This window comes from Haemorhous mexicanus, chromosome 20 (assembly GCF_027477595.1).
Source record: "Haemorhous mexicanus isolate bHaeMex1 chromosome 20, bHaeMex1.pri, whole genome shotgun sequence".
Lineage (NCBI taxonomy): Eukaryota > Metazoa > Chordata > Aves > Passeriformes > Fringillidae > Haemorhous > Haemorhous mexicanus.
Genome location: NC_082360.1, coordinates 2,280,213 through 2,306,648, shown reverse-complemented (window position 1 = coordinate 2,306,648; position 26,436 = coordinate 2,280,213). Strand labels below are relative to the sequence as shown.

Below are 26,436 nucleotides of genomic sequence, written 5' to 3'. Positions count from 1 at the left end.
TTCTAGGGCAGCAAGCCTACTTGCTGTTTTATGCCAGGTAAGAACCAGGATCACGTGGTCAGAAAACATTTCCTTATCCTGAATTAGCTGTTTGTCTGCTCATCCTCCTGAGTGTTTCTGCCATAGGGGACAATTTCTTCCTGCACCCTTCAATGCTATCACTTCTGAACTATCCCACTCCAGTCCCCCTCTTTCCCTGGTGGGATTTAGGTGCTGCCCTGTGCAAAGTGCTCTTGTCTGCTCTCTGAAGCTGGCTTGCATAGAGGACCTAAAGGGAGCCCCTAGGAAAGATGGGGAGAGACTCCTTGGCAGGGAGTGTAGTGATAGGGCAAGGGGAAATGATTTAAAATGAAAGAGGCAAGATTTAGTTTAGATATTAGACAAAAATTCTTCCCTGTGAAGCTGGTGAGGCCCTGGCACAGGATGTCCAGAGAAGCTGTGGCTGCCCCTGGCTCCCTGGAAGTGTCCAAGGCCAGGTTGGGCAGGGCTTGGAGCACCCTGGGACAGTGGAAGGTGTCCCTGCCCATAGCATGGGAGTTGGAATGAGATTTTTTTCATCCAAATTCTAGGATTCTGTGAAGTGGAGGCCATGGGGGTAAAAAGATGAGGACTCACTCTGACAGTGGCAGACATGGTGGGAAGACTTTAATTAAACTCACCACTGGTGATCTTGGTGAAATCTTCTCTCTGTTGCTCCAAGAAAATGACTGAGTTCCACAGGAATCTACAAGGAATGCCTGAGGCAGAGATAACTCTTTTTTCCTCCAGGTGCTCGGATTTGAAAATGAGAGAAATGACAGCTTCCTCACCAGCACCACCCAATGCCCATTCCATGCTGGGTCAGGGAGAGACCAGCCACCAGCAGGGAGGTTCTTCAGCACCACAGGGTGTGCCTGGCAGGATTAAGGTGATGCACAGTCAGAGGAGCCATGCCAGGGAGAGAGCCAGGAGCAGATCCCCACAGTGGGGCAGTGATCTCTGCAGCTGGATCATGAGCAGCACCAGCTGTGGCACTTTAACAGGAAGGAGGAGGAAGAGAAGCAGTCCTTTAGGCCTTGACCATGCTCCCAGGAATGTCACAGCCCCAGGGCTCTCTGACAGGATCTGCCAGGAGGTGCCTGCACCAAGCCTTGCTTGGGTGCAAACCTTGCCAGTCGAGAGAGAGCTGGGCAGATCCTCATGGCAGGACTGCAGCCTCTGGAGCCAGGTTGTGGAGATCACAAACTCTTACCTGTCAGTGTGGAGGTCTGAGCATCCCAGAGATGTATGTCAGACAAACATAGCCTGGATGATCCAGCAGCACAGCATCTGAAATGAACAAAATCCCACCTGTTTGGAACCAACAGGCAGGAAAGCCAAAGCCAGAATTAAAACCTCTTGTTGGCCTGTGGAGGACCAGATCTAAGTATGTTTTGTCTCAAACATTCTGATTATTACAATAGGAAAGATGATTGGAGAAGATTGAGGCAAATTCCTGCTCTGCTTTGACACTCATGCTCACTTCCCAGAAGAGGGCCAAAAGAGCTGGCTGTGCATGCATGAAGAAAACAGCACAAAAATTTAGTCTGTGTCAGAGGTAGGCACCAATAACTATAAAAGGAAGCCAATTGCCCCCCCTGGCTCTTTTTCCTCTTTCTCTCTTGCAACCCCTGCTCCAGACCATCCACAGTAGAACCAACATGGGATCTATGGACTGGTGATGAGCTTTGTTCTCTCTCTCCCTTTTCTGTCTTTGTCTCCTCCCTTGCTTTGTCTGGGCAAAGCATGGCAATGATTCCACCCCATGCTCCACACTGAAGTTTGTCCTGGGAGTGGGGAGCTTGTGGAAGTGTGTTGTGGCTTGTCAGCCAGCACTTTTGAGGAGCTTGTGGTGGGAGCTGAGAAATTATTGAAGTGTACTATATGAAATTAAGGTCCTGTCAGCCACCACTCGTGGAAGCCTAATGTAGAATTTAGGGTTTGTTAGCCAGCATATTTTGGGCCTAAACATTTGGCTGGTTTCCAGAGTTATGGCAACAATAAAACATAAAGAATTCCCTGACACATCATCCAGTGTCTTTGTTGAGCTGATGACAATTTCCAGTGAACATCATGCCTCTGACTGCTGGGCTGTGACATTGTATGAATAATTTACAGGGTGTTTCCTTCTTCTTAGGTTTTGAGGCAGCTGCTGGAAATACCCACAGTGTGATGGTTGTGTGATGGGATTTTGAGAGCTGTGTGCTTGCATGTGCCCATTAGCAATCTGTTGCTTTTAAATATGGAGTTTAAGTCACTGGAAGGGACATGGGCTGGACGTGCCAACAGTGGCTGAAAAGGGCTGGAGAGCCAAGGCCTGAGGGTGCTGCTCAGTGACACCATGACAGGTATGGAGCCAGGGACAAACAGCACCTCCCAAGGGTCAGGGGCTGGTCCTGTTCAATGCCTTTCCTAACTGGATGCTGGGGCAGAGAGGACACTCAGCAAGCTGGCAGAGGACACCAGGAGTGGTGCTTGGGTCGGGGGACTCGTGCCACCACAGCAGTGACAAGGGCAGATTGTCAGCCTGGAGGAGGGAGGAGCAGATGATGGGATTTCTGCAATGCCAGAGAGGAAGAAGAGGAGAGCAGGAAGTACCAAAAGTGTCCCTAGCAGGGAGCAGCTTGCACAAAGAGCACCAGCAGACTGCCCTGGTGTGAGGGTGTTCTCAGGGGTCTCAGGACAAGGGAAGAGATGAGAATCTTGACTCCATGTTTCAGAAGGCTGATTTATTATTTTATGATATATATTATATTAAAAGTAAATGATATACTAAAACTATACTAAAAGAATAGAAGAAAGGATTTCATCAGAAGGCTTGAAAGGTATAGAAAGGAATGATAATAAAATCTTGTGACTGACCAGACAGTCTGAGACAGCTGGACTGTGATTGGCCACTAATTAAAAACAACCACAGGAGACCAATCAAAGATGCACCTGTTGCATTCCACAGCAGCAGATAATCATTGTTTACATGAGAAAAGATCCTAATGAAAGGATTTTTCATAAAATGTGTCTGTGACACCCTGACTCTGCTCTGAGTGCTGCCCCAGGAAGGAATCCCCCAGACACTGCAGAACCTGCACAGCTCTGCCAGCTGCCCACTGCCCACAGTGAGGCTTGGACATGAACAGGAGTCCCTTCAGAAGTTCCCTGCTCCTCCAGGCCTGTTGTCATCCCCACCAGCTCATCTTCCAGCCCTCAGGGACAGCCTGCTGCTGTGCCTTCAAGATTACCTTCTTGAAGAACACCCGTCCTTCCTGGACCCCTTTGTTTTTAAGGGCTGCTTCCCCAAGGAACTTTCCAAATCAGCTTCTTCAAAAGGTCAGTCTGCCCTCCAGAAGTTTTGCTGGTGCCTCTCCTGGTTTCACCAATTAGTGAGAATTCTGTTATTTCATGATCATCAAGCTGGAGATTATGAAACAGTAAACTTGCCTTCAGAACCAAACCCTGTCTGAAGCAGCACTTTAATTTCTGTAGAGTGTGATCAAGCAAGAAAGAACAGGGGTTTGGTTGTTGGTTTTGTTTGGTTGGTTTTTTTTTTTTTTTTTTTTTTTTTTTAAACTGGGAAAAGAGCCAAATTGCCTGAAAAGAAGGCTTTGGAGAGGAAAAACCCTGCTTGGAACTCACAAAAAGAGAAGCTGTGAGCTGAAACATTCTTTGGATACTAAAAATGAGACTTTGTAGCCTAAAAGGAGCCTGATTAGGAAGCCAGAACTAAGAGCTTCAGAAGGAAACATGGGGTTTAGGACCATCCCAATGTGGGTTTGTAGCCTAGGCAGGATTTCTGTCCAATAAATGAGGGTTTGGATCCAAAAGATAAAACTCTGTGCCCTAAAAAAAGCAACAGCTAATAAAAGAGAGATTGGGTGCCCAAAAACTAGGTCTTTAGCTCCAAAATGGAGTCTTTAGGCTCCATTTTTTTTCATTTTTTAATGAAAAAAAATTAATAGGTGAGATGCTACAAATGACCATGTGGACCCCGCAATGGAGGTGAATCTCTCTGGCCCCAAGAAGTGAAGCTTTGGTGCTGACTAGAGGGCTTCAAGCAGTCCAGTGGAACCTTGGAGTGGTAAAAGAGGACTTTGGATCCTCCAAAAGAAGGTTTTAGTCTTAAAAAGAGGGCTTGGGGTGCTAAAAATTCAGCTTTGAAAACACTTTGAACCCTGAAGTTAGGTTTTGTGCCCTCAGAGGATGCTTTGTTGCCACAGTTTAAAGCTTTGACCCTAAAAAGAGATTTGGGGCCCCTGGAGCCTCTCTTTCCCTCTGCCTCCTCACCCAGGATGCCCCTGGAGTCCCTCCCTGCCTTCTCCCTCTCGCTGTGGGGACATCAGCCCTGTACCCCACATCCCCAGGGTGTTCTGGTCCCCTTAAGGGCCCCAGGCCAGCACTGGCCCCATGCCCTGAGCCTGACAGGCGTTCCCAGCTGCTGCACCATGGAGGAGACGTGAGTGCACCGGGATCCCTGGGGCTTCCCCTGCTGCTGGCTCCCCCTGAACCCTCCGTTCAGAGAGGGCTCCCCCTGAACCCTCCATTCAGAGAGGGATTGCCCCGAACACCCTGAACCCTCCGTTCAGAGAGGGCTCACCCTGGCACCCCTGAACCCTCTGTTCCCCAGGGATCCCCCTGAACACCCTGGCACCCCCTGAGCCCTCTGTTCCCCCAGGGATCTCCTGATCACCCTGGCACCCCCTGAGCCCTCTGTCCCCCCAGGGATCCCCTGAACACCCTGGCACCCCCTGAGCCCTCTGTCCCCCCAGGGATCTCCTGATCACCCTGGCACCCCTGAGCCCTCTGTCCCCCCAGGGATCCCCTGATCACCCTGGCACCCCCTGAGCCCTCTGTCCCCCCAGGGATCTCCTGATCACCCTGGCACCCCCTGAGCCCTCTGTCCCCCCAGGGATCTCCTGATCACCCTGGCACCCCCTGAGCCCTCTGTCCCCCCAGGGATCCCCTGATCACCCTGGCACCCCCTGAGCCCTCCGTTCCCCCAGGGTGCCCTCGGTGGAAGCCTACGAGGCAGCCATGGTGCTGAGCGGGGTGGGGGACGCCCTGGGCTATCGGGGGGCCCGCTGGGAGTACTGCACCTCGGGCCCCCAGATCCACGCCGAGCTGGCTGAGCTGGGGGGGCTGGCAGCCATCAGCCTGGAGCCCCCCGAGTGGCCCGTCAGCGATGACACCGTCCTGCACCTCGCCACTGCCGAGGGGCTGGCCACAGGTGGGGGAATCTGTGACACCCCACTGACAGGAGGGAGGGGTCCCTGGGGTCGGGGTCCCCATTGCACCCCAGGCTGGCACAGGAGGGGGTGTCCTTGTTTGTCCCCTAAGGGGTGGGGGGTCCCTGTTGTGTTCCTTGGGCTGTGTGGTTGGTGTCTGGGTGTCCCCTTAAGAGACCTGGGATGTGTCAAGGAGGTCCCCATGACATGCCTGACTCAACTGGAGTCCAGCTAGGGTTGTTCAGCTCTGGAGGGGACGTTGGGCCATCTTCATTCCACTTCCCCCAACTTTTAGGGGTTTTCTTTTAGGGGGCTTGGGGGGATGTGTATCCTTGTTTCCTCTAGGTGGGGATGGCATGGAGACTGTGAGTGTGTCTGTGTGTTTTTCCTCATTTATGTGCCCTTTCCTCCCATATTGGGTGCTGGAGATGGGGACATTTCCCCCTCCCACTTTGGGAATTTGGCAGGGTACCCCTTTCTCACTCAGTTTGCAGTGCTCAGGAATATTCCCCATTTCTCCATTAAACTCATCCTGCTTCCCCTCCAGTTTTGGGTGGGTCTGGTGGGCAGTGATTCCTTTCTCCACATTTCTGGGGGTGGTGCAATGGGGGTCTTATTCTCCCCTTTCTTTTTTGGGGGGTTCATGGGGCCTCTCCCTGCCAGCCTGGGTAACCTAGGTGGGTTCTTCACACGCACCCTGCACAGGCCTGGAGGGGGAACCCCTCCTGCAGGAGCTGGCTCGCCGCTACGTGGCCGCCATGGGGGACATGGAGGGACGCAAGCCCGGACCCAGCAGCATCCTAGGTGAGCAGAGCCCAAGGACCCAGGGAGAGGCAGGGGGGGCTCAGGGAGCCTCATGCCCCCGTGTCCCCCCAGGCACCTCCCAGCTGCGGCCGGGGGAGCCCCAGGGCTATCGCATCCCCTTCAACCCCCGCGGCACCGGCTGTGGCGCCGCCATGCGCAGCCTGGCCATCGGCCTCAGGTGGGCACGGGGACACTGGGGACACTGGGGACACTCGGGGACAGAGATGTGGGTGCCAGAGCTGGGGCGCAAGGACAGGGATGTGGGGGTGTCAGCATGAGTGGAGGGGTGGACAAAGGGAGGGACACGGGATGGGGATAAAGGGGTGTCAGAGCTGGGGGAGTGGGGATGTGAGGATGTTTGGGGTAGGGGAAATGGGAGTGTCAGAGCTGGAGGGAAGGGGACATGAAGGGATGGGAGTAGGGTAAGAGGGACATGAGGATGTCCGAGGGAGAGGAGTGGGGACATAGGGTTGGTGGAGCTGGAGAGGACAAGGTCCAGGACTTGGAGACATGTGGTGCTGGAGCTGGGAGTTTGGAGACAGAACATGGGGACAGCAATAGGAAAGAGGGACACAGGTCAAAGAGCAGCGAAGAGTGGGACGTGGAAATGATGGGGCTGGGAGAATGGGCACAGCAGGAACAAAGGTGGTGGTATGGGAATGGGGACATTCCTGGAAATACAGGAGCACGGGGGTGGGGACTGGTCTGATGCCAGTGCAGGTACCCACATGCCTCGGAGCTGCCGACTCTGATCCGGGTGAGCATTGAGAGCGGGCGCATGACCCACCACCACCCCACTGGTGAGTGCCAGCCTGGCAGGGGAGGGCAGCAGGGGACAGCAGAACCCTCCTGAAGCCCCTGTCCCCACAGGGTACCTTGGAGCACTGGCGGTGGCCCTCTTTGGGGCACTGGGGGCTCAGGGTGAACCCCCAGAGCGCTGGGGGGCTGAGCTGCTGCGGGTCCTGCCCCTGGCATGGGACTACGTGGAGAGCACCGGGGTGGCCGTGGAGGACAATGCTGCTGCCTGGCCATTCTTTGGGGAGGCGTGGCACCGGTGAGGGGGCACTGTGAGGGTTCTGGGGGGACACTGGGAGCACAGGGAGGGGCTGGGGAGGGTACTGAAAAGGGCTCAGGGGTCCATTAATGCCACTGGTGCCAGCCAGGCTCTCTGACGGTCCTGGAAGGGCATCACAGTGGTGTCACTGGTGCCACTGCTGACCCTGATTGATGCCCCGTCTGTCCACAGAGCTGGCAGTGCCCATCGTGTCCCTGCTGCACCCAGTGTCCCTCGTGTCACTGCCAGAGGTGACATCCTTGGGGACAGTGACCTCTGTGTCCCTGGGATTCCTGGGGCATTGAGTGTTCTTGGTGGTACTGGTATCCAGTGCCCTGCTACCCCACAGGTTTCCTGATTGTCCCCAGTGTCCCCGCAGCTATCAGGGGTCACAGGGGCTGCTGGAGAGCCACAGCCCAGTGACGCCCAGCCTCACTGCTTACCCCATTGTCCGCTGACACCAGTGTCCCCAGTAACCTCAATGTCCCCGTGTCTCTGCAGGTACCTGGACTCCCGCGGGCTCCTGGAAGGCGGTGGCCCTCCGCGGGTGCCATCCCTCCCGTCCCCAGCCGAGCGGGACACAGAGTACCTGGGCTGGGCGTTGGATAGCTGGCCGGGGCGCAGCGGCCACGACGCCCCCATGGTGGCCCTGGAGGCGCTGCTGGCAGCGGGCGGCAGCTGGGAGGAGCTGTGTGCCAGGGCAGCGCTGCACGGCGGGGACAGCGACTCCACGGGCACCATCGCTGCGGGCTGCTGGGGGCTGCTGCGGGGGCTGGCGTCCGTCCCCCCGGGGCTGCACCGCCGCCTCGAGTACCGCGGGCGGCTCAGCGACGCTGCCCGGCGGCTGCACACGCTGGCCTGGGGGGCACGGTGAGTGTCCCTCTGTCCCTGTGTCACCTGCTGTCCCTCTCCATGGAGAGCTCCTGAGGGCACAGCAGAGACCAGCCTGGGGTGAAGCAAGGCCCTTCAGGGTGTGCTGGGGTCCAAGGCAAGCCCCAGGGTGACCACCACTGTGGAGCCTTCATGTTCTGAGGAGGCTGTAATCTGAGTTTGGGACTCCTGATAAAACCCCGGCCCCTGGGCCTGCTTCTCCCCCTCTCGGCTCCGGGGCCTCTGCCTCCTGCCCCCCTCCTCCCCCAGCACGGGCTTGGGGTAGAAATAAAACGGACTCTCGTGCTAAACAAGACACTTGTCTCGTCTGTTTTTCCTGCCATGGCCTGTGGCCTCCCTGGACACGATCTCGTCATTGTAGCGCACGCTGCTACACACCTCAGACTTACTGCTGCCCAGGGAGAGAGCACAGAACCCACCCAAGGAGCCTCAGTCACCCCCAGAGTACAAAACATCTCCCGAGTCCCTCTGGGTCTGGGTTTGTGCCCTGCGCCTCTCGTCCTGCCTCTGCCTGTGCTTCAGGTCCAAAGTGTTACTCTTCAGATTCAGCCCCAAGCTTTTCAAACCTTTATTTACATAATGCAATCCTTAAAAGTAAGGAAAACAGCACCGCTTTTAAATCACCAAAGCTTACACAATAGTCAGTTTAAGGTCCAAATCGACATCTTCATGCTACAAAATCCCATTTATACATTCCAAGATTTATGTTTTTAAAGTTCAAAGACTCATTTAGAGGGCCCAGAGGGTAATTTTGAAGGCCCGAATTTGACCTGGGGTGCTCACAATGCCACCAGTGTCACCCGTGGGCACAGCTCCGCCTGAGAACGGTGGCTCAAGTGCCAGGGGCAGTTTTGGGGGTATGCTGAGGAATGCTACATTTGCTCTCCTCCCCAGTATTTTATGGGGGCCAACCTCCTGCAACGTTCTGGGGAGGATCTGGAGCCTTGGGGCTGCCTCTTCCAACCATTTCAGGGGGAAACGTTGTAATTTGGGGAGGGTCCTCCCAAACATCGGGGCCCTCTAGTGGAGCCCTGCGGCCTCTAAGGGCATCCCCGAGACCGCCCCCAGTCTCTCACTGGATAATAAAATCAGGTTCGAGATTCAGCTGCTCCACAACTTATCGGTGCCCTCCTGCACCGCCTCCGGTACTGTCCTGCCCCAATATCCAGCCCAGACCTCCCGCCCCAGGCCCAGTGACCCGCCCCGTTCCGTATGCCCCGGCAGAGCGGACCGCGGCCATGATCAATGGCGGACACACCCCTCAGGGAGCACGAGAAGGGGCGGGGCCTGCCACAGGCAGGCGTGGCTCCACTTCTGCCCCAAAAATGAGCGACAGCTCCATTAACCAATGGCGCAGTGGGAGCAGGAGGCTGGCTTCGCCTGACAACCAATGGCAGCGGGACGCTGTCGGGCAGGGCAGGGCGGCTAACGGCGTTGCGATGACGGGCGGCGCAGACAGCCAATGAGCGACGGAGTGCGGTGCGGCCAGCCAATGAGGCGGCAGGGAGGGGCGCGGCCAGCCAATGAGGTGGGGCGGACCGGCGGAGCGGGGCGCGGAGGATCGCGGCGGGCGGTGAGACTCCCCCGATGCGGCACGGCTGCTCCCGGTACCTGTCGGCTGAGCGGAACCGCGGGCCCGGCCACCCCCGGCTCCCTTCCCTCGGTAGCCCCCGAACAGCCCCGCCACGCCCTGGGATCCCCGCAGGCAGCAGGCCCAAGCCCACGGCTCTCCCCTTGTTCCTCTGTGTTCTCTCCACCCCTTCGCGCTGCGCCCGCCCCCAGCCGAGCCCAAGTCAACAAAAGCGCTGTGGGGGGACGGGCTCTCTTTCGTAGCCCGTCCGTCCGCACCCATCGATTCTGCTCCCGCTCTGTCCTCACCAGCCCGGAACCCACTTCAGCTCAGCTGTGCCAAGCCCTCCAACCGGGCTCCCCGTTCCCCTCCGTGCTGCTGGGGTTCCCTGTGTGCCAAGGGTTCCCTCTGCCCGCAGAGCCCCCGGCGCCATGGGGGAGCCGCGGTACCTGCAGGCCGAGTGCGCGTTCCGGCCCGGGGCACACACGGTGCGGGTGACCCTGACCCGCAGCACCTTGCGGGTGGAGGTGGAGGCTCACGGCACCAGCGACCTGTGGAGGGGCGAGTTCGATGCCGCCTGTGAGTGCCGGAGGGAGCCTGGGGGCTGAGGGGATGTCCCACGGCTGCCACTGACCGAAATACCCCCCCTGCTCCTCGCAGTCATTGAGGACCTGACCCGCAAAACGGGGAATTTCAAGCAGTTTGGCATTTTCTGCAGCATGCTGGAGTCGGCACTGACACAGGTGTGGCCGTGCTGCTGCCCCCCACGGCGTTTTGGGGGTACATGGGGTGGGGTGTGTGTCCTACCGAGCCCTCCTCCTGCTTTTCAAACTTTCTGCAGAGCAGCGACTCCGTCAGCCTGGAGCTGCTCACCTTCACCGACCTGGAGACCCTGCATAGCCGGAAAGTGGGGGCAATCACCCGGCCTTCCCCTTCCACCTCTTCCCCCCTCAACAGCAAACGCTACCTCATCCTCGTCTACTCTGTGGAGTTCGATAGGTGACAGGGGACACCAGGCAGGGGTCACGGGGGAGTGACTCCAGCCTCACCTCCTGCACGTGCTCTCCTCCAGGATCCATTACCCGCTGCCGCTGCCCTACGCGGGGCGGCCGGACCTCGTGACGCTGGTGCGGGAGCTGCAGGAGCAGCTGGGGCAGCTCCGGGCGCGGCGCCTGGAGGAGACCCAGCACTTGCGGGACGCGTGAGTGGGGCCAGGGCACCCGGAAGGGTTTGGGGGTTCCTGTCTCACAGGGTGAGGAGGGAACCCCCAGATCACGCCCTGCCATTCCCCCCAGGCTGTGGCAGGCACTGGAGGAGAAGCGGGCAGCAGAGAGCCGGCACCAGCGCGAGTACCGGCAGCTGGCTGCAGAGGTGGGCTGGGAGGGTGGGAGCTGCTCTGGGGAGGGACAGGGGCTGCCAGATGCACAGTGAGCCTTTTTTCCCCCTTCGAAGCTGGCCCAGGCAAAGGCGTCAGAGCAGAAGCTGCAGCTGCGGGTGAAGAACCTGACAGCTGAACTGGCCTCCTGCAGGAGGGGGTGAGGCTGGGGTGAACCCTGCAGGAAGACCCTCATAACCGTGGGGTGTCCCCCTGTCCCCCCCTGATGGTGCTGGTCCTCTTGGCAGCCGCCAGAAATCTGCCAGCCCGGCCCCACGTGCCCAGGAGCGACGCTCAGCATCCCTGGAGAGCCACAGGAGCAGCCGGGGCCGCCCCTCGCCCAAGTCCGTGTCGCCTGCAGGTGTGGGACACTTGGGGACACGCACCCAGGAGTGGAGACAGGACACAGCTCACCCCCTCCTCACCCTGACCCCTCCTCTGCCTCCCTCTGCCAGGCTCCCGCCCACCACGCTTCGACCCCACTGCCTTTGTCAGGGCCCGGCAGCGCCGGCAGAAGGAGGCTGAGCTCAGAAAGTAAGGAGTGCTCACAGCTCCTCACCATCCCTCCCTGGTACTTGGAGGGGGGGTCTCCTCCTCCCTTCAGCCCCATGTTCCTCCTTACCACCCTCTCCTTTGGGTGCAGCCAGCGGCGTGGAGTGGCTTCTGGCAGCAGCAGCCCGGCGAGGAGCCACAGGCGCAGCTCATCTGGTGAGTGGGGAACAGGAAGAGGGCTGGGGGTGCACCCGTTGTGTGCTGGGGCTCCTTCCTCAACTTCCCCCATCCCTGTTTCTCCCTGCAGCTGAAAGCTCCCGGAGCTGGCGCCAGGGAGGGAGCCCTGGCAGCAAAGCCCCTGAGCCTGTGCCCTGCAGGTAATGCTGGGGTTGGGCAGGATGCTTGGGCATCCCTTCTAGCACCCTTTAACCCCTCTCCTTGGGCAGGGACAGGAGAGGGACCCGTACACGGAGACCCCTGAGCACCTCGTTCTGCAATAGCCCCTGTGTGGTGAGTGGCTGCCCCTTTGGGGTTCCCCCACCCCTCCATCCAAAGCAGAGGACCAGGAGGTCACTGGTGACCCCCAGCCTCTCCCCCAGGTGCCTCGCCCAGCTGCCAGCCACAAGCTGCCAGTGTGCAGGACTGCTGGCAAGCGCCCTGGTAAAGGTGAGGCCCCATCTGAGCCCCTAGATATTTGAGGGATACCCCAGCCCAGACCTTTGATAACACCTTTTACCTGCACTGCCTCCCCAGAGAACCGCTCCAAGGAGCCTTCAGCTGAGCTGGCTGAGATCGATGCCCGGCTGCAGGCTCTGCAGGAGTACATGGACAGCCTCAGCACCCGCATGTGACCCCTCCAGGGACACGCACCCTCTCCCTGTGTCCTCTGGAGTTTTGGGACAGGTGTACCCCCAAATAAACCCTTGTTTGGCCCCAGAGCGTGTCCTTCTTGGGATGGGGATGGCAGTGTCCCCTGGGAGGGACACAGTTGGGGCTGAGGGCACCAGGGACATCAGAAGAGGGTGACAGTACTAGTGCTTGGGGACATAAGGGATACAGCCCAGGCCACCACTCTTGTCCCCTGGGCTACCAGTGAATTCAAAGGCCACTGCAATGTGACACCAGCAGCCATGTCACCGTACTCTGTCCACACTCCTGCAATACTGTCCTCACAGTGCTGGCCAAGCTCCCTGCTATGGCTCTGACACCACCACAGCTTTATTCAGTTCCATGTCACATAAAACAGTGGCATTTGGGGACAATGGTGACAAGCCAGCACCAGGCTGCAGTTCAGGATGGTGGCAGTTGGCCAAGGGATCAGCAGTGAAGATGTCACCAGATCTTGTAGGTCCAGGGGCACAAGGCTGGCAATCTCTGTGCCAAAGCCACTGTTTGGTGGAGGTCTTCAGGGTCAGTGTGGGGTGCTGGAAACATGATTCGATGTCACAACCCCACTCGGCAGGATGCTGCACTGATGATCCTGCCGGTGATGACCCCGCCGTGGCAGATGCGGTAGTGGCGATGCCGAGGACAGCAGTGCTGCTGGCAGCTGCCCGTAGATTCCTGCCAGGTGTCGGTGCCGCCGCTGGTGCCAGCCGCAGTGGGGATGCTGAAGGCGGTGCCACCGGCGGTGCCGCTCAGAGCTGCCCGCGGATGTCAGGCAGGAGGTGACAGGCAGTGACGATGTCGATGGTATCGGCCACGGCGCGCAGGTCGCGGCGGGCCAGGCGCAGGCAGTGCGCGGCCGCAGCTGCGGTCACCTGCGCCCGGCCCAGGGCTCCCCCGAGCCCGCCCAGGCTGCGGGCGGCGCTGCCGTAGCTGTGCCGCAGGGCGCTGCCCACCGCGCCCCGCAGCCGCCCCGTCCCCTCCCGCAGCCGCTGCTGCAGCAGCGAGGGGCCGCCCCCCCACACCGCCGCCGGCTCCTCCGCCAGCACCGGCGGCGTCTTCGGCCTCTGCTCCTCCTCCTCCTCCTCGTCCGTCTCGGAGGCTTCGCCCGGCACTTTCAGCCCGGCTCCGGGGGCCTCCCCGGCCGTCTCCACCAGCAGCTCCGGCTCCGAGTCGCTCTCGGAAGCTTCGCCCGGCACCACCCGGGGAGGGCGGGGGGCGGCCATGGCCTGGAGGGGACACGGGTGCGTCAGGAGGGCGGCACCGAGCGGCGGGGGCGACCCGGGTTTGTCCCTGCGGACCCGCTTCCATCCCTCTATGCTCAGACCACTCGAACCCCCGCGACACCGGCTGTGACCCCACATCCCCACAGCGTGGTCCCATCGATCCCACAGCACCCCCCCCCAGTGACCCCACACCGGGGTCCCATCGATCCCACAGCACCCCCCCCCAGTGACCCCACACCGGGGTCCCATCGATCCCACATCCCCACAGCGTGGCTCCCTCGATCCTACAGCCCGGTAGAGCCCGGCAGTCACCCCGCATCCCCACAGCAGGGTCCTATGGCCCCACATCCCCACACCGGGGTCCCACAGCCCCCGCACTGACCCCATACCCCCACAGCCGGAATCCCACATCCCCGCAGTGACCCCATACCCCCACAACAGGGTCCCCTCGATCCCACATCCCCACACAGGGTCCCGTCGATCCCACAGCCCTGCAGCCGGGGTCTCACATCCCCGCAGTGACCCCATACCCCCACAGCAGGGTCCCCTCGATCCCACAGCCCCGGCAGTGGCCCCACCCCGGGGTCCCGGGTCCCACAGCCCCGCTCCCACCTCCTGCCCGCAGCGCCGCCGGTCACATGACGCGTTGCCCACGTGACCGCACCCGGAAGCGGCGGCTCCAGCAGGCCCCGGGGCGCAAACAACGGAATAAAGAGAGAAAAACATCAAGGAAGGGACTAAATAACCTAAAGCTGCAATTGGACAATTAAATCCAATAAACTAATGGAGCAGAACTGATCCCAGTGAGAGACCCCGTGCCCGGCCGTGCATTTTGGGGCCATTTTGGTTCATCTTGGGTGCAGCCCTGGCTGGGCTCTGGTGCTGCCCAAGGTGGATCCATGGAGGAGATCCTTTTAATAAATCCCTTCTTTATTCTGTAACTCTGTCCGGCCTCTGTTCTGGGTCAGCCTTCTCAAGGCATCACCCTCTAGAGCAATTTTAAATAACCTTTTCTCCTTTGGCGTTCCCAGCAGTGCTCTGAAGGTGGCAGTGCACAACACATTTCTGACACTCGGTTTCTGTGCCTCTGAAGATTTGGGTGTTTGGGTTAATGCAGTCACTGCAGATCTGTATTTTCCCAGATGGCTTTACAATTTTTCCTTTACAATTTTTTATTATATTAATGGACAGCATTTTATCTTTACAGCCTTACACACTGTGGGCTTTCTAGTTCTTTCAATTGACCTTTTCCTAGTCTTGCTTTTTTACATTTCTTGTACCTTTAATCTAGTTAATTTGGAAACAAATCACTTGGAACTCATATAAGCCCTCTATCTGTAGTGTGTGCTCTTTCTTTTTTTTTTCTTTTTTAATGTTTCAACTTTCCAGGAAAAATGTTTCCAGAGCCCTGAATGAATTAAACAAACAACACATCATGTTCCAACAAAGGAACAAACTGGCTCAGTTGCTGATAGGGAACAGCTCATCTGTTTATTAAAAGCTGATGCTTTAAAAGTAAGAGAAGATAGCTGGGGCTTCAGGAATGATGAAAAATTGGATTTCCTCTCTGTTGCTGCAGGTGGCCTGGCATGACTCAATGTTTTTACATTTGCAAGCAGAAATGTAATGTACATTACAGCACACTGTGACCATTTTGCATTGACAAACTTATTTATTTCTACCTGCCATTCATGTCTTTTTTAGCTATGTGAAAAACACCAATCACCTGGTTTTAAAATTTTAAAAGTTTACTAGTAATAAAATGGTTATAAAAAGAGTAATATAATTAGACTAATAAAAATTTGGACAGTTAGGATTTAGGACAATTCGAGACAATAGAAACAAAGTTACAGACAGTTGGGGTGCATTTTTCTGGGCAAAATAAGCCCGAAAAAGGACCCTCGTTAACAGAGGATTAACCCTTAAAAGTAACAGCCTGTTGCATATTCCTACAGCTCATCCATGGTGCATCAATTCCATTCCAACACAGGATTCTGTCTGGGCAGTGTCAGCTCCTTCCCCTTAATCCTAACGGGGTCTTCTTGGCTGACAAAGGCAGGAAGAAGTTCGTTTCTTCTGATGATGGGGCAATAAATTCTCTTTCTCTGAAAGATTCAGGTGTCCTGTGGCTGCTATCTTGGTGCAAGTCCTTGTTTGAAAAAGTATCTTACACAGCACTGTTTCTATTTTAATATCATGTTATAATCTAAAACTATATTTAACACACTTAAGAAAATTAATACAGCATCACTTTCTAACACAACAGATATAATATTCATTTGAATATTTGCAAAAAGCCAATTATAAAATACACATTTTTTACACTGGGGCTTTAGGAATGATGAAAAATTGGATTTCCTCTCTGTTGCTGCAGGTGGCCTGGCGTGACTCAATGTTTTTACATTTCCTTGCAGAAACTGGAAACTGCAGAAATGTAATGTACATTACAGCACACTGTGACCATTTTGCATTGAGAAATGTATTTATTTCTGTCATAGTTTTTTTAGCTATGTGAAAAATGTCAGTCTTCCATAGCATAGTTTCTATTCAGTTCTCTAAAATGTTTCATTTTAACATTATATTATAATCTAAAACTATATTTAGCACCCTACTTCAGAAAATTAATACAGCATCACTTTCTAACCATAACACATGTAATATTCATTTTAATTTTTGCAAAAAGCCAATTATAAAATACACATTTTTTTCACAGCAGCTGGAAATGCATGCATTGTACAGGTGAATTGATTCTGCACCAGGAGCTTTTCTGTGGCTGTTGGGGTGGGAAGGTCAGGCATGCAGGTCACTCTGGGCAGGCTAAATTTACTCTGGGCTGCCTCTGTCACCAGCCATACATAGCCACTCTCATTCAGGGCAGGCAGCCTCAACAAATCAGTGCTCTGTGCAACTCTAGAGGATCTGAATTAAATCTGTACTGGAAACGTTTGCAAAACTCCAGTAGAATGCTCTGTGTGTGTCTGGAGTCTTCATAGCCGTGGTAAGTGATTGTGGTTTCTCTGTCTTTTAGAGCAGAAAAGATTTCTGTTGTGAGTTTTATCTGAAATTTGGATTTAAAGCTTTTTTTCTATTTTCTAATAATAGCAATTTCATTAAAAGTGCAGTGTTTATTTTGCCTCAAGGCATAATAGAATACACAGACATTTATATAAATATATATATATTTTTTTTTTATTTATTATGGTCTTGCCATCATTCAGTAATTTTGCATAAAAGGAACCCAGATGTGCCTAGCCCAAACAAACATAAGGAAAACAGACAAAGAAACAACATTGCCCTGCTTATTAAAAAAACAACATTACACCATTGATTGGAAAATTCCCTTCCTGGTGTTTCAAGTTGCTGCTTTGGCCTGCTGGTCAGTCGATTTTCTCTATCAGAAAACACTGGAATAATTGAAAAATAATCCATTTGTGTATTGTGATTAGTGTACTCTGACGTGGCCTTGTGTTCCCACAGCCATGGGGATCTTTTCTGTGCTTGCTGTGCCGTTGCTGCTCCTGGGGATCAGCGGAGTTCTTTACATTTACCAGTCGGTCAGGTGGCTGCTCTCCAAGTCAGCAGTGCAGAACAAGGTGGTGGTGATCACAGATGCCATCTCTGGGCTGGGCAAGGGTGAGTTGGCTCATTTCTTCTCGTGGCACAGAGCAGAAGCAGCCAGAGAGCCACCAAACATGCACACATCACAGATGCCATCTCTGGGCTGGGCAAGGGTGAGTTGGCTCATTTCTTCTCCGTGGCACAGAGCAGAAGCAGCCAGAGAGCCACCAAACATGCACACCTTGCCTTGGGTGTGTTCATAACTGGGGAGGAAGCAGAAGTTTATATTTATTTATATCCATATTCATATATCTATATATTTATATATTTATTTTTATATTCATATATTTATACATGTATATATATTTTATTATTTGTATTTTATATATTTTATATTTATACATTTACATTTCTATATATTTATTTAGAGTTATATATTTACTTTTATATTTATATATTTTTATATTTATACATTTATATATTTATATATATTTATAGTCATATATTTACTTTTACAATTATATTTATATATGCTTATATTGATACTTAATAATTTTATATGTTTATATTTACATATTTATGTATTTATTTTTATATTTATACCTTTGTGTATATATTTATTTATAGTTACATATTTACTTTTATAATCATATCTCTATATGTTTATATTGTTGTTTTATATTTATATGTGCTTATATTTATATATTTACTTTTATATTTATAAATTTGCATATCTATATTTATTTATAGTTATATATTTACTTTTATAATTATAGTTCTATATGTTTATGTTGTTATTTTATATTTATATGTATCTATATTTATATATTTATATATTTACTTTTATATTTATACATTTGTATATCTATATTTATAGTTATATATTTACTTATATAATTATATTTCTCTATGTTTATATTGATATTTCATTATTATATATATTTATATATACTTTTATATTTATATATTTATATATTTATATTTATATATTTAGAATATATTTAATATATGTTTATGTATATGGTAAATATGTTTTTATATATGATTAATATATGTTTGTATCGTTAATATAAGTTTATATATGATAAATATATGTTTATATATAGATAATATATATATTTATAGTTATATAAGTTTAATGTGTATCTATTTTTAATATATGCTTATATTTATAATAATAAATATATTTGCTATAATATACATGATAATTATATTATTATATGTGTAATATAAATATAATATTATATTTATTGTATATTTCTATTATATAAATATTATATTGTTAAACAGGTAGGAGCTGCAGAGCTTTGTGTTTATTTAATTCAGTAGCAGAGAGGTTTCAGAAGAACGCTGAGTGCTATTTCTAGCCCGTTGCTACTGTAAGATCTCATTTCACAGGCTGTCAGTGCAGGGTGGCTGCACAAGCAGCTGTCACTCTTTACATGTTCCTTTCCAGCCCGCAGAGACTTCAGCAGTTCCTGCTTCTTGTCAACAGCAGTGCTCACCCTCTGTCCCTATTTTCATCTCCTCCCCCTCCATATATATAAAATATTTCCCAAATTGCTCCTCCAGTGCTCCCAGCTGGGCTGCCTGGCTCTGTGCAGCGTGCCTGCAGAGGCCAAAGGAGAAGTGTTAAACAGTGAAGTGGGGATTTATTAGAAGGTCTCAATAGAGCCACCTATTTTATTATTATATATTATGAAATGCTTTATATACTAGAATTATTTATTAATATTACTATAACTGCATAGTATAATTAAGTATTAATATATAATATATAATATTTAGTATGTAACATACAATATTTAATATTTAATATGTAACATATAATATATAGTATGTAATATGTAATATATAATATATAGTATGTAATATGCAATATATAATATTTATATAATATATATTATATAATATATTATATAATATATATTATTATATTATTGACATATAATATTAGATATAATATATATAATTATATTCTATTATTATAATATTAGATATAATATATATTATATATAATATGTGGTATATAATATGTAATATATATAATATACTATATAATATATATAATATATTCTACAATTTATATTATATTATATTATATTATATTATATTATATTATATTATATTATATATGATATATCATATATGATACATCATATATCATATATCACAATCATATATGATATATGATATATCATATATAATATATTATATATAATATATAAATATATAATATATTATATATTATATATTATATAAAAATATATTTTCTATATGTTTTTCCATCTATTTTATTATCATATCTACTATATTATATATATTGGACAAGGTTAAGAGAATAAAGTGGGTGTTTATTAAAAGCCTTCCATAATTACACCTTGGGCAGTCAGAGCCTCACAGAGGCTGCACCCCGGATGGATGATGGTCACCAGGTTTTTATGCAGATATCAGTTTGGTCTATTTGCATATCAGGGGTTAATTGGCCAATTACAGCTCCAGGTAATGAAGTCCCGTTCCCCAGTTTGTTTCTCCCCAGTTCACTTTTGTTTGTACTTTTCTGGCCTGAGGCTCTGGGGTGTCCTGGAGCTCAGGCCCAGAGGGATCGCTTTGTCTGACCAGAATGGGAAGGCAGCAGCTGACACTCCACATGGAGTTCAGAGTTCTGCACTAATGGGGCTGAAAGATTTAAAGGATAAAACTGAAGGCACCCAGGGTGTGCAATAATTTATCTGTTCAAGCAGCTGCTCTGGGTGGCCAGCCACGTGGCATCCCTGGCCCAGAGGAGCTCACCCAGGTGACAGGCTGGCAGAGTGGGCTGTTCCTCCAGGGAAGGGCAGGCTCTGGCACACCTTAGAGCCACTTCCAGGGCCTGAAGGGGCTCCAGGAGAGCCAAAAGGGACTTTGGGCAGGGGCCAGCTGTGGATGTGGGCTCTGAGGAAACAGCCCTGTTCTCTTCCTACGAGCCAGGATTTCTGGACTAAAGGCGACATTCATCAAAGTTAAAAAAGAGAAATCTGCGATGATTGAAGATGTTTCCAATGGTTTGTGATTGTTACTGAGACCTAGTTCCTGTTTCTTCTGAGTGCTGGAACTCAGAAAAGTTCTGGGAAGTTCTAGAGGAGAACATCATTGGTTTCCCTTTTCACCTTTATTGCTGTTCACATAGAAGACTTTTTCTCTTTTTTTTTTTTTTCCACAAGATTGCCTTAACTGTTGTTCATAGGGAAAATTCTGCTATAATTGTTCTGGCAAATTCTCTTTTGAGCATTAAATTAAAAATCCTTCTGTGCTAGAAAAAGAAAAAAAAAGGAAATAGAAGGCGTTCTTAAAATTACTGTTGTAAATAATGAAAAAGATTGCTTAAATAAAAGCTTCCAGCTGCAGTTTTCAAAACTACAAGGGTGGATCCATAAATACTTCCATGCAGATATTAAGAGTCTAACATGATCATTTAAGAAATATAAAATGGGTAGATTAGCATAACTGGGTTTCCTGTGGGTATTGAAATCTGAAGGAAGTGTTTCCTGGAGGACAGCAAGCACTGGGATTGTTTTGTAGCCCATTCAACACTGGTATTATCTCATTACACTAAATTTAATTTATTTCTCACCTATGAACTATCACAAGCAATGCTTTCTTTTTTTCTCATATTATTTTCAAATTAATGAATTTTAAAGCATGGATTCACCATCCTTAACCAAACCAGCATCCTGTTGCAAGCAAAATAAACAAAATCAATCTGCCACTATTGTAATTTTTTTTTTTCATGTATTTTTCTCCTAGAGTGTTCTCGTGTGTTTCATGCAGGAGGAGCAAGGCTTGTGTTGTGTGGCAGGACATGGGAAAAGTTGGAAGCCTTGTATGATGCCTTAATCAGTGTGACAGACCCCAGCATGGTGGGTATTCATAGCCTGGGAGAAACCTTGCTCAGGGACAGAATGGAATTTTAGATGCAGTAAAAAAATGTACAAGAAATGTGATTTTCTATCAGTGATAGCTTTGATCACCCAGGTAATCACAGCAAACACAGTCCAGAGAGACATGATGCCAAAATCCTGCTCTCCTGAGCTGTTCCTGTGAAGCATCTGGGGTCTGAAGAAGCCACCCAGCTAGAAATCCTCAGCAGAGCAATTTGCCTGATAATTTGGGTGGGAGGGATCCAAATGCTCCATTTAATGGCAGGAAAAGGCACCAGGTTTTCATGTCATTCGTGTGCTCGAGGAGTGGGAGAAAGGACTAAAGATCAAATCCCTTTTGAGCTTCTCCACTGTTTGGGGGAAAGTCCCAGATAGAAGGGGTTTGGAGTAAAAAAAGAAAAGAAAACTCTCTTTTCCTCATGGCCACTGACAGGGGAGGTGCAGGGCTCCAGCTCTTTGGCAGGTGTTTCTTGAGGCTCCTGGCAAAGCTTCCCTTCTGTGACTCAGCTGACTGTTCCAGGGCACAGGTGTTCCTGAAGGCATCACATAAATTTTGCAGCAATTGCTCATCAGACCGACAAATATTTGCCCTTTTTTTTTTTTTTTCCTTTTTTCCAGTGGGCTTCATTCATAAATAACCACAAAAGTAGTGTGTTCATGTTAGCCTGCACAAATTCAAGTGGGGAAAAATATTAAGTATGACTAAAAGTTCAAAATTAAATTGTCTAATTAATACAGCAAAGGGAAAAAGCTTGAAGTTCATTCCTCTGTCCCACAGCTGATAAAATCTGGTTTTGCAGAAGCCATACAGAAGTAAACTCCATTTGTATAACCTACAGCAAAACAAACCCTTCCCACCTTCCCTCTGTCCCCATGTGTGTGTAGCTCATCCATCAGAGCTCTAAACCCCATCTCTTGTCAGCAAAGGCTTCTTCCCAGAAAAACCCTTGAGCTGGTGTGGGGGCTCTTTCCTCGGGGTCACCATTTGTGATGGTGTTCCCAGGGGTCCCAGGATGAGAAGGGATGAGAATCTTGACTCCATGTTTCAGAAGGCTGATTTATTATTTTATGATATATAATATATTAAAACTATACTAAAAGAACAGAAGAAAGGATTTCATCAGAAGGCTGGCTAAGAACAGAAAAGGAATGATAACAAAGGTTTGTCTCTGACCAGACTGTCTGGAGAGCTGGGCTGGGATTGGCCATTAATTAGAAACAACCAGGTGAGACCAATCCCAGATCCACCTGCTGCATTCCACAGCAGCAGAGAATCATTGTTTACACTTTGTTCCTGAGGCCTCTCAGCTTCTCAGGAGGGAAAAATCCTAAGGAAGGATTTGTCATAAAACATGTCGGTGACACTGGTAGGATCTGGAACTGGTGGGAATCACCCTGGTGTCTGTTTTCTGTTTCCACTGACAGCAAGAGACAAAACTCACCAGGAGCTGGTCCAGCTGACCCTTTCTGAGGTGTTCTGATCCATCTGAAGTTCAGTGTCTGTGAGCACCCATTATCTCAGAATCTCAGAATCACAGGATGGGTTGGATTGGAAGGGATCCTAAACACCACCCAGTGCCACCCCTGCCATGGCAGGGACACCTTCCACTGTCCCAGGTGCTCCCAGCCCTGTCCAGCCTGGCCTTGGGCACTGCCAGGGATCCAGGGGCAGCCCCAGCTGCTCTGGGCACCCTGTGCCAGGGCTGCCCACCCTCACAGGGAAAAATTTCCCCCAATATCCCATCTAACCCTGCCCTGTGTCAGTGGGAAGCCATTCCCCGTGTCCTCTCACTCCATCCCTTTGTCCAAACTCCCTCTCCAGCTTTCCTGGAGCCCCTTCAGGCACTGGAAGGAGCTTTAAAATCCCCAGAGCCTTCTCCAGGCTGAACAGCCCCAGCTCTCATTGCTGAACTCTCTTTCTAGAGTGAGGTAATCTTAAGAGCTTAAATTTATGTGAGAATGACAAAAACACCATCAAGGTCAATTCATTTACAAGGCAAGGAAACAGAAATAGAAGTAGAAATAGAAATAATAGAAATATAACTAGAAATAGAAATATACCTAGAAATGGAGTTTGTATCTAACAAGTCCCACTGAAATGAGTCTTTTGCTCACCAGACATATGCACCAAAGTTGATTCTTCTGGACATCACAGACATAAGCTGCATTAGAGATGTAGCTAAGGAAATCCTGAACTGCTATGGCTGTGTGGATATTCTGATCAACAATGCAAGCATGAAGGTGAAAGGAGCAGTGCAGAGCATTTCCCTGGAACTTGATAAAAAGATAATGGATGCCAACTATTTTGGACCTATAACATTAACCAAAGGTACTTGATTTATTTTATTTTATTTTATTTTATTTTATTTTATTTTATTTTATTTTATTTTATTTTATTTTATTTTATTTTATTTTATTTTATTTTTATAATTTAATTTTATTATATTTTATATTTTATATTTTATTTTATTTTATATTTTATTTTGTTTTTTTCTTTTTTTGCTGTTACCACTTAAAGTGCATTGGCAATTCAATGTGTTAATTAATACTGCAGCCAACTCTGCATGTAGAATTCAGGTGAAGTCCAGAAGAATTCCCAGCTATTGAATTTTGTGATACTTTTTCTTGCAGTATTGAGACAACCCTCACTAAATTTGTGCTATTTGCTCTTCAGCTGTTGCTCCTTTTCACTAAATACACTTTTACTTACGTGGCTCTGTCTTGTATTTCTCTTTTTGCAGCCATTCTTCCTAACATGATCTCAAGAAGAACTGGCCAAATTGTTCTAATTAACAGCATCCAAGGGAAAATAGGAATTCCATTTCGTGCAGCTTGTAAGTTACACATTGCAAAACCATGAATTCTAATGCATAAGCTGTGAGGAGTCCCTGACACCCATCATAGGTTATTACTAGTGCTAATTTGCATCCAAATTTAGCATTACTCCAGTGTTTGGCTGAGATATTTTCCAATTGGAACTCAATTGAAAACAGTTAAAATGCTACCTTGGAAATACATTTTGGTTGATCATTCCATGCTCATTTGCCCAAGCATTGGTGCTTTATTATACACCTGCTTCCGTGCAACCACACATTTAAACATGCTTTTTCCTTCTAGATGCTGCTTCCAAGCATGCTGCTGTGGGCTTTTTTGATTGCCTCCGAGCTGAAATGGAGGAATTTGATATTTCTGTCAGCACTGTCAACCCAACCTTCATCTGCTCCTACCATCGCCAGCCAGCACCAGGCAACTGGGAGGCATCCATTTGGAAATGTGAGTTTGGGTGGGTGAAGTTGAGGCACACAAAGCAAGATGAAGGATTTTCCAGGGTTAAAAAAAAAAAAAGGAAAAATGATGGAAATGGCAGAAAGGATGAACAGGCATGAGGAGCAAAAGGAAAGAGATATTGGAGAGGTAATGTTAGAGTGAAAAGAGGAGTGTGGGATGAGACAATGTTAAGGGAGAAAGTAAATATATCAGGGCATCAGGAGTGGAGGGGGAGGAGAGCACAAAAGTGTCACTAGAGAACACAAAACATCATGACATGGACTCACTGCTCTTTCCAAGGTAAAAAAGGGACTTTTTATCTTCTGACTCCAACATTTATAGATTTCCAAAGGTGACAGTGGATTGGAGGGTGACAGTGCCACCTCTCCAAGGACACTGGACAAACCAACAGTCCATCAAATTTCTCCTCCTCCATAAAAGAATGCAGAAGTAAGTTATTAACATAAAAAGTGTGAGAAAGTTCATTACAAGAATGTAGACATCAGAAGGCTTAGAAAATCTTAAAAAATCAGGGTGACACGAAAGGTCCAGAGGGACAATTCCACTGCATTCAGGTTGCTCCTTCCCTCAGGGGCTGTAAGGACTTTACCTCAATTATGAAAAGTCTTGGCCGCATACTGATGAGGAGAATGGAGTGGGGAAGGGATTGAAAGTGCATAGAGAAGAATAAATTAAAGAAATTAAACTGATTTGACTGATTCACTAGCTGGGTACCTTTTAAACATGATTCCCTCAGAGTATCTGCCTGCCTGTCTGCCTGTCTGTCTGTCTGCAGCTCTCACCCCTCTCTCATTTACAGTCTTTTTCAGGAAGGTGTCCTATGGGGTGCACCCCGTGGAGGTGGCAGAGGAGGTCCTTGCCACGGTGAGCAGGAAGAAGCAGGAGGTGCTGATGGCCAACCCCATCCCCAGAGCAGCAGTTTACATCAGAACATTCTTCCCTGAGCTGTTTTTTGCCATTGTTGCCTCAGGGATTAGGGAAAGGCTGAAGACAGAAGAGGAAAATTGATTTTGTTCAGTTATTTCCTTGCTTTTGACCTGAAAAAAAAAAGGTTTTTGTTTTGAATGTCAGTGACTTTTGCTTGCCATGAGTAGAATAATTCCACTATGATTGACACACACAATCATCTATAAATTTAGGAACTTCAGATGAAGCAGGACACCATTGAAGGGTCAGCTGGACTAGCTCCTAAATTTAAATTGAAATCATCTATAAATTGGTTTTAGGGATTATGGCAATGTGCCATTGAGCCAAGCTGCTCTTGCTGCTCCAAGTCCCATTGCTCACATCCATCACTTCCAGCTCTTCCATACCTCATTCATAACACCAAACTTGACAGGAATTCTGGGGGCAAAGGAATATCTGTCACTTGCAGGGACATGGACCTTTGTCTGTAGCTCTAATTGAGTTGCTCTGGCTTCAAGAAGCCTGCCTCAGGGAGGTGTTCACCTCAGGGATGGAGGGGTCAGTTCCTGCAGCACCTGCTAGAGCTCCAGCTGTTTTCTGGTGTAGCACTGGGGTTTTATGGTAGTGTGAGTGACCAAGCCTTCACTGGGAACTCAAACAATCATTTGTTCACACTTTTCTTGGTCCTCAGCAGAACTGTGCTCCCTCAAACCAATGGGCCCTTGCTGTGATCTCGGTTCTGTTTGTTGCTGTACCTCAGCAGCAGCCAAGTCCTCCACATTTCCAGAAGAGCAAGGTGCAGAATAAGCATAATTTCACCAGAAAAAGGGTCAGGCACCACAGGACATCCCATAACCATGAACCAACATTGTTTGTAGCTGCCCCATCCCTGGAAGGGTTCATGGCCAGGTTGGATTGGGCTTGGAGCCACCTGGGGGAGTGGAAGTTGTCCCTGCCATGGGTGAAATGACACAGATGCTCTTTGAGGTCCCTTCCAACCCAAACCATTCTGTGATTTCTATGATTTCTACTATTTTACTTTTTTTTTTGGTAAAAACAAGTGGATTACATGTTAAAATAAGCTGAACAATCCTTCTGCTCCATTTTGCACGTTCTAGAGATCAGCATAAACTCTTCACACAATTTCCCTTCCAAGCTGTGAGCAGTTCAAGGAGCCACAGCAGACTGCAGTGCAAGAGGTAAAATAACAGCACTATCCTGTCAAGAAAGTTT

At 49.3% G+C, this 26,436-nt stretch overlaps 4 protein-coding genes across 9 annotated transcripts; 3 read left to right on the top strand and 1 right to left on the bottom strand.

The window, feature by feature from the left end:
* The first annotated feature begins 4,438 nt into the window (after nucleotides 1–4,438).
* LOC132336760 (ADP-ribosylhydrolase ARH1-like) lies at nucleotides 4,439–8,276 on the top strand. 2 transcript variants are annotated; one of them, XM_059864579.1, is made up of 7 exons: nucleotides 4,439–4,465; nucleotides 5,013–5,236; nucleotides 5,940–6,038; nucleotides 6,111–6,216; nucleotides 6,759–6,838; nucleotides 6,909–7,092; nucleotides 7,594–8,276. In XM_059864579.1, the coding sequence occupies exons 1-7, from the start codon at nucleotides 4,455–4,457 to the stop codon at nucleotides 7,964–7,966; spliced, it is 1,077 nt and encodes a 358-aa protein (XP_059720562.1). In that variant the 5' UTR covers nucleotides 4,439–4,454; the 3' UTR covers nucleotides 7,967–8,276. The 2 variants fall into 2 exon arrangements, with proteins under 2 accessions (XP_059720562.1, XP_059720563.1); XM_059864580.1 differs by lacking the exon at nucleotides 6,909–7,092.
* Nucleotides 8,277–9,509: 1,233 nt separating this feature from the next.
* CCDC61 (coiled-coil domain containing 61) lies at nucleotides 9,510–12,356 on the top strand. 3 transcript variants are annotated; one of them, XM_059864471.1, is made up of 14 exons: nucleotides 9,510–9,646; nucleotides 9,972–10,132; nucleotides 10,214–10,296; nucleotides 10,395–10,552; nucleotides 10,626–10,754; nucleotides 10,849–10,924; nucleotides 11,006–11,088; nucleotides 11,177–11,289; nucleotides 11,384–11,462; nucleotides 11,572–11,636; nucleotides 11,728–11,797; nucleotides 11,867–11,930; nucleotides 12,008–12,086; nucleotides 12,174–12,356. In XM_059864471.1, the coding sequence occupies exons 2-14, from the start codon at nucleotides 9,985–9,987 to the stop codon at nucleotides 12,269–12,271; spliced, it is 1,245 nt and encodes a 414-aa protein (XP_059720454.1). In that variant the 5' UTR covers nucleotides 9,510–9,646; nucleotides 9,972–9,984; the 3' UTR covers nucleotides 12,272–12,356. The 3 variants fall into 3 exon arrangements, with proteins under 3 accessions (XP_059720454.1, XP_059720453.1, XP_059720452.1); XM_059864470.1 differs by having other exon boundaries at nucleotides 9,522–9,590; nucleotides 12,020–12,086; XM_059864469.1 differs by having other exon boundaries at nucleotides 9,522–9,590.
* A 258-nt stretch (nucleotides 12,357–12,614) lies between these two features.
* On the bottom strand, nucleotides 12,615–14,209 carry BLOC1S3 (biogenesis of lysosomal organelles complex 1 subunit 3). Of its 3 annotated transcripts, none has more exons than XM_059864472.1 (2): nucleotides 14,144–14,209; nucleotides 12,615–13,534 (listed from the first exon to the last, which is right to left on the bottom strand). In XM_059864472.1, exon 2 carries the CDS (start codon nucleotides 13,529–13,531, stop codon nucleotides 13,058–13,060), a length of 474 nt encoding a protein of 157 aa, XP_059720455.1. In that variant the 5' UTR covers nucleotides 13,532–13,534; nucleotides 14,144–14,209; the 3' UTR covers nucleotides 12,615–13,057. The 3 variants fall into 3 exon arrangements, with proteins under 3 accessions (XP_059720455.1, XP_059720457.1, XP_059720456.1); XM_059864474.1 differs by having other exon boundaries at nucleotides 14,110–14,147; XM_059864473.1 differs by lacking the exon at nucleotides 14,144–14,209 and adding an exon at nucleotides 14,062–14,127.
* Nucleotides 14,210–16,394: 2,185 nt separating this feature from the next.
* Nucleotides 16,395–25,362, top strand: DHRS7C (dehydrogenase/reductase 7C). The gene is made up of 7 exons (XM_059864501.1): nucleotides 16,395–16,529; nucleotides 17,009–17,164; nucleotides 20,876–20,988; nucleotides 23,128–23,338; nucleotides 23,751–23,843; nucleotides 24,127–24,282; nucleotides 25,097–25,362. The coding sequence occupies exons 2-7, from the start codon at nucleotides 17,011–17,013 to the stop codon at nucleotides 25,303–25,305; spliced, it is 936 nt and encodes a 311-aa protein (XP_059720484.1). The 5' UTR covers nucleotides 16,395–16,529; nucleotides 17,009–17,010; the 3' UTR covers nucleotides 25,306–25,362.
* Nucleotides 25,363–26,436: the final 1,074 nt, after the last annotated feature.

Coding starts and splice junctions, on each gene's coding strand:
- LOC132336760 (XM_059864579.1), top strand. Junction 6,217..6,758: donor AGCCTGGCCATCGGCCTCAG/GTGGGCACGGGG, acceptor ATGCCAGTGCAG/GTACCCACATGCCTCGGAGC. Junction 6,839..6,908: donor GACCCACCACCACCCCACTG/GTGAGTGCCAGC, acceptor CTGTCCCCACAG/GGTACCTTGGAGCACTGGCG.
- CCDC61 (XM_059864469.1), top strand. CDS start 9,571: ATGCGGCACGGCTGCTCCCG. Junction 10,297..10,394: donor TGGAGTCGGCACTGACACAG/GTGTGGCCGTGC, acceptor AACTTTCTGCAG/AGCAGCGACTCCGTCAGCCT. Junction 11,637..11,727: donor CCACAGGCGCAGCTCATCTG/GTGAGTGGGGAA, acceptor TTCTCCCTGCAG/CTGAAAGCTCCCGGAGCTGG.
- BLOC1S3 (XM_059864472.1), bottom strand. CDS start 13,531: ATGGCCGCCCCCCGCCCTCCCCGGGTGGTGCCGGGCGAAGCTTCCGAG.
- DHRS7C (XM_059864501.1), top strand. CDS start 17,011: ATGGGGATCTTTTCTGTGCTTGCTGTGCCGTTGCTGCTCCTGGGGATC. Junction 20,989..23,127: donor GTGTGACAGACCCCAGCATG/GTGGGTATTCAT, acceptor TTTGCTCACCAG/ACATATGCACCAAAGTTGAT. Junction 23,339..23,750: donor ACCTATAACATTAACCAAAG/GTACTTGATTTA, acceptor CTCTTTTTGCAG/CCATTCTTCCTAACATGATC.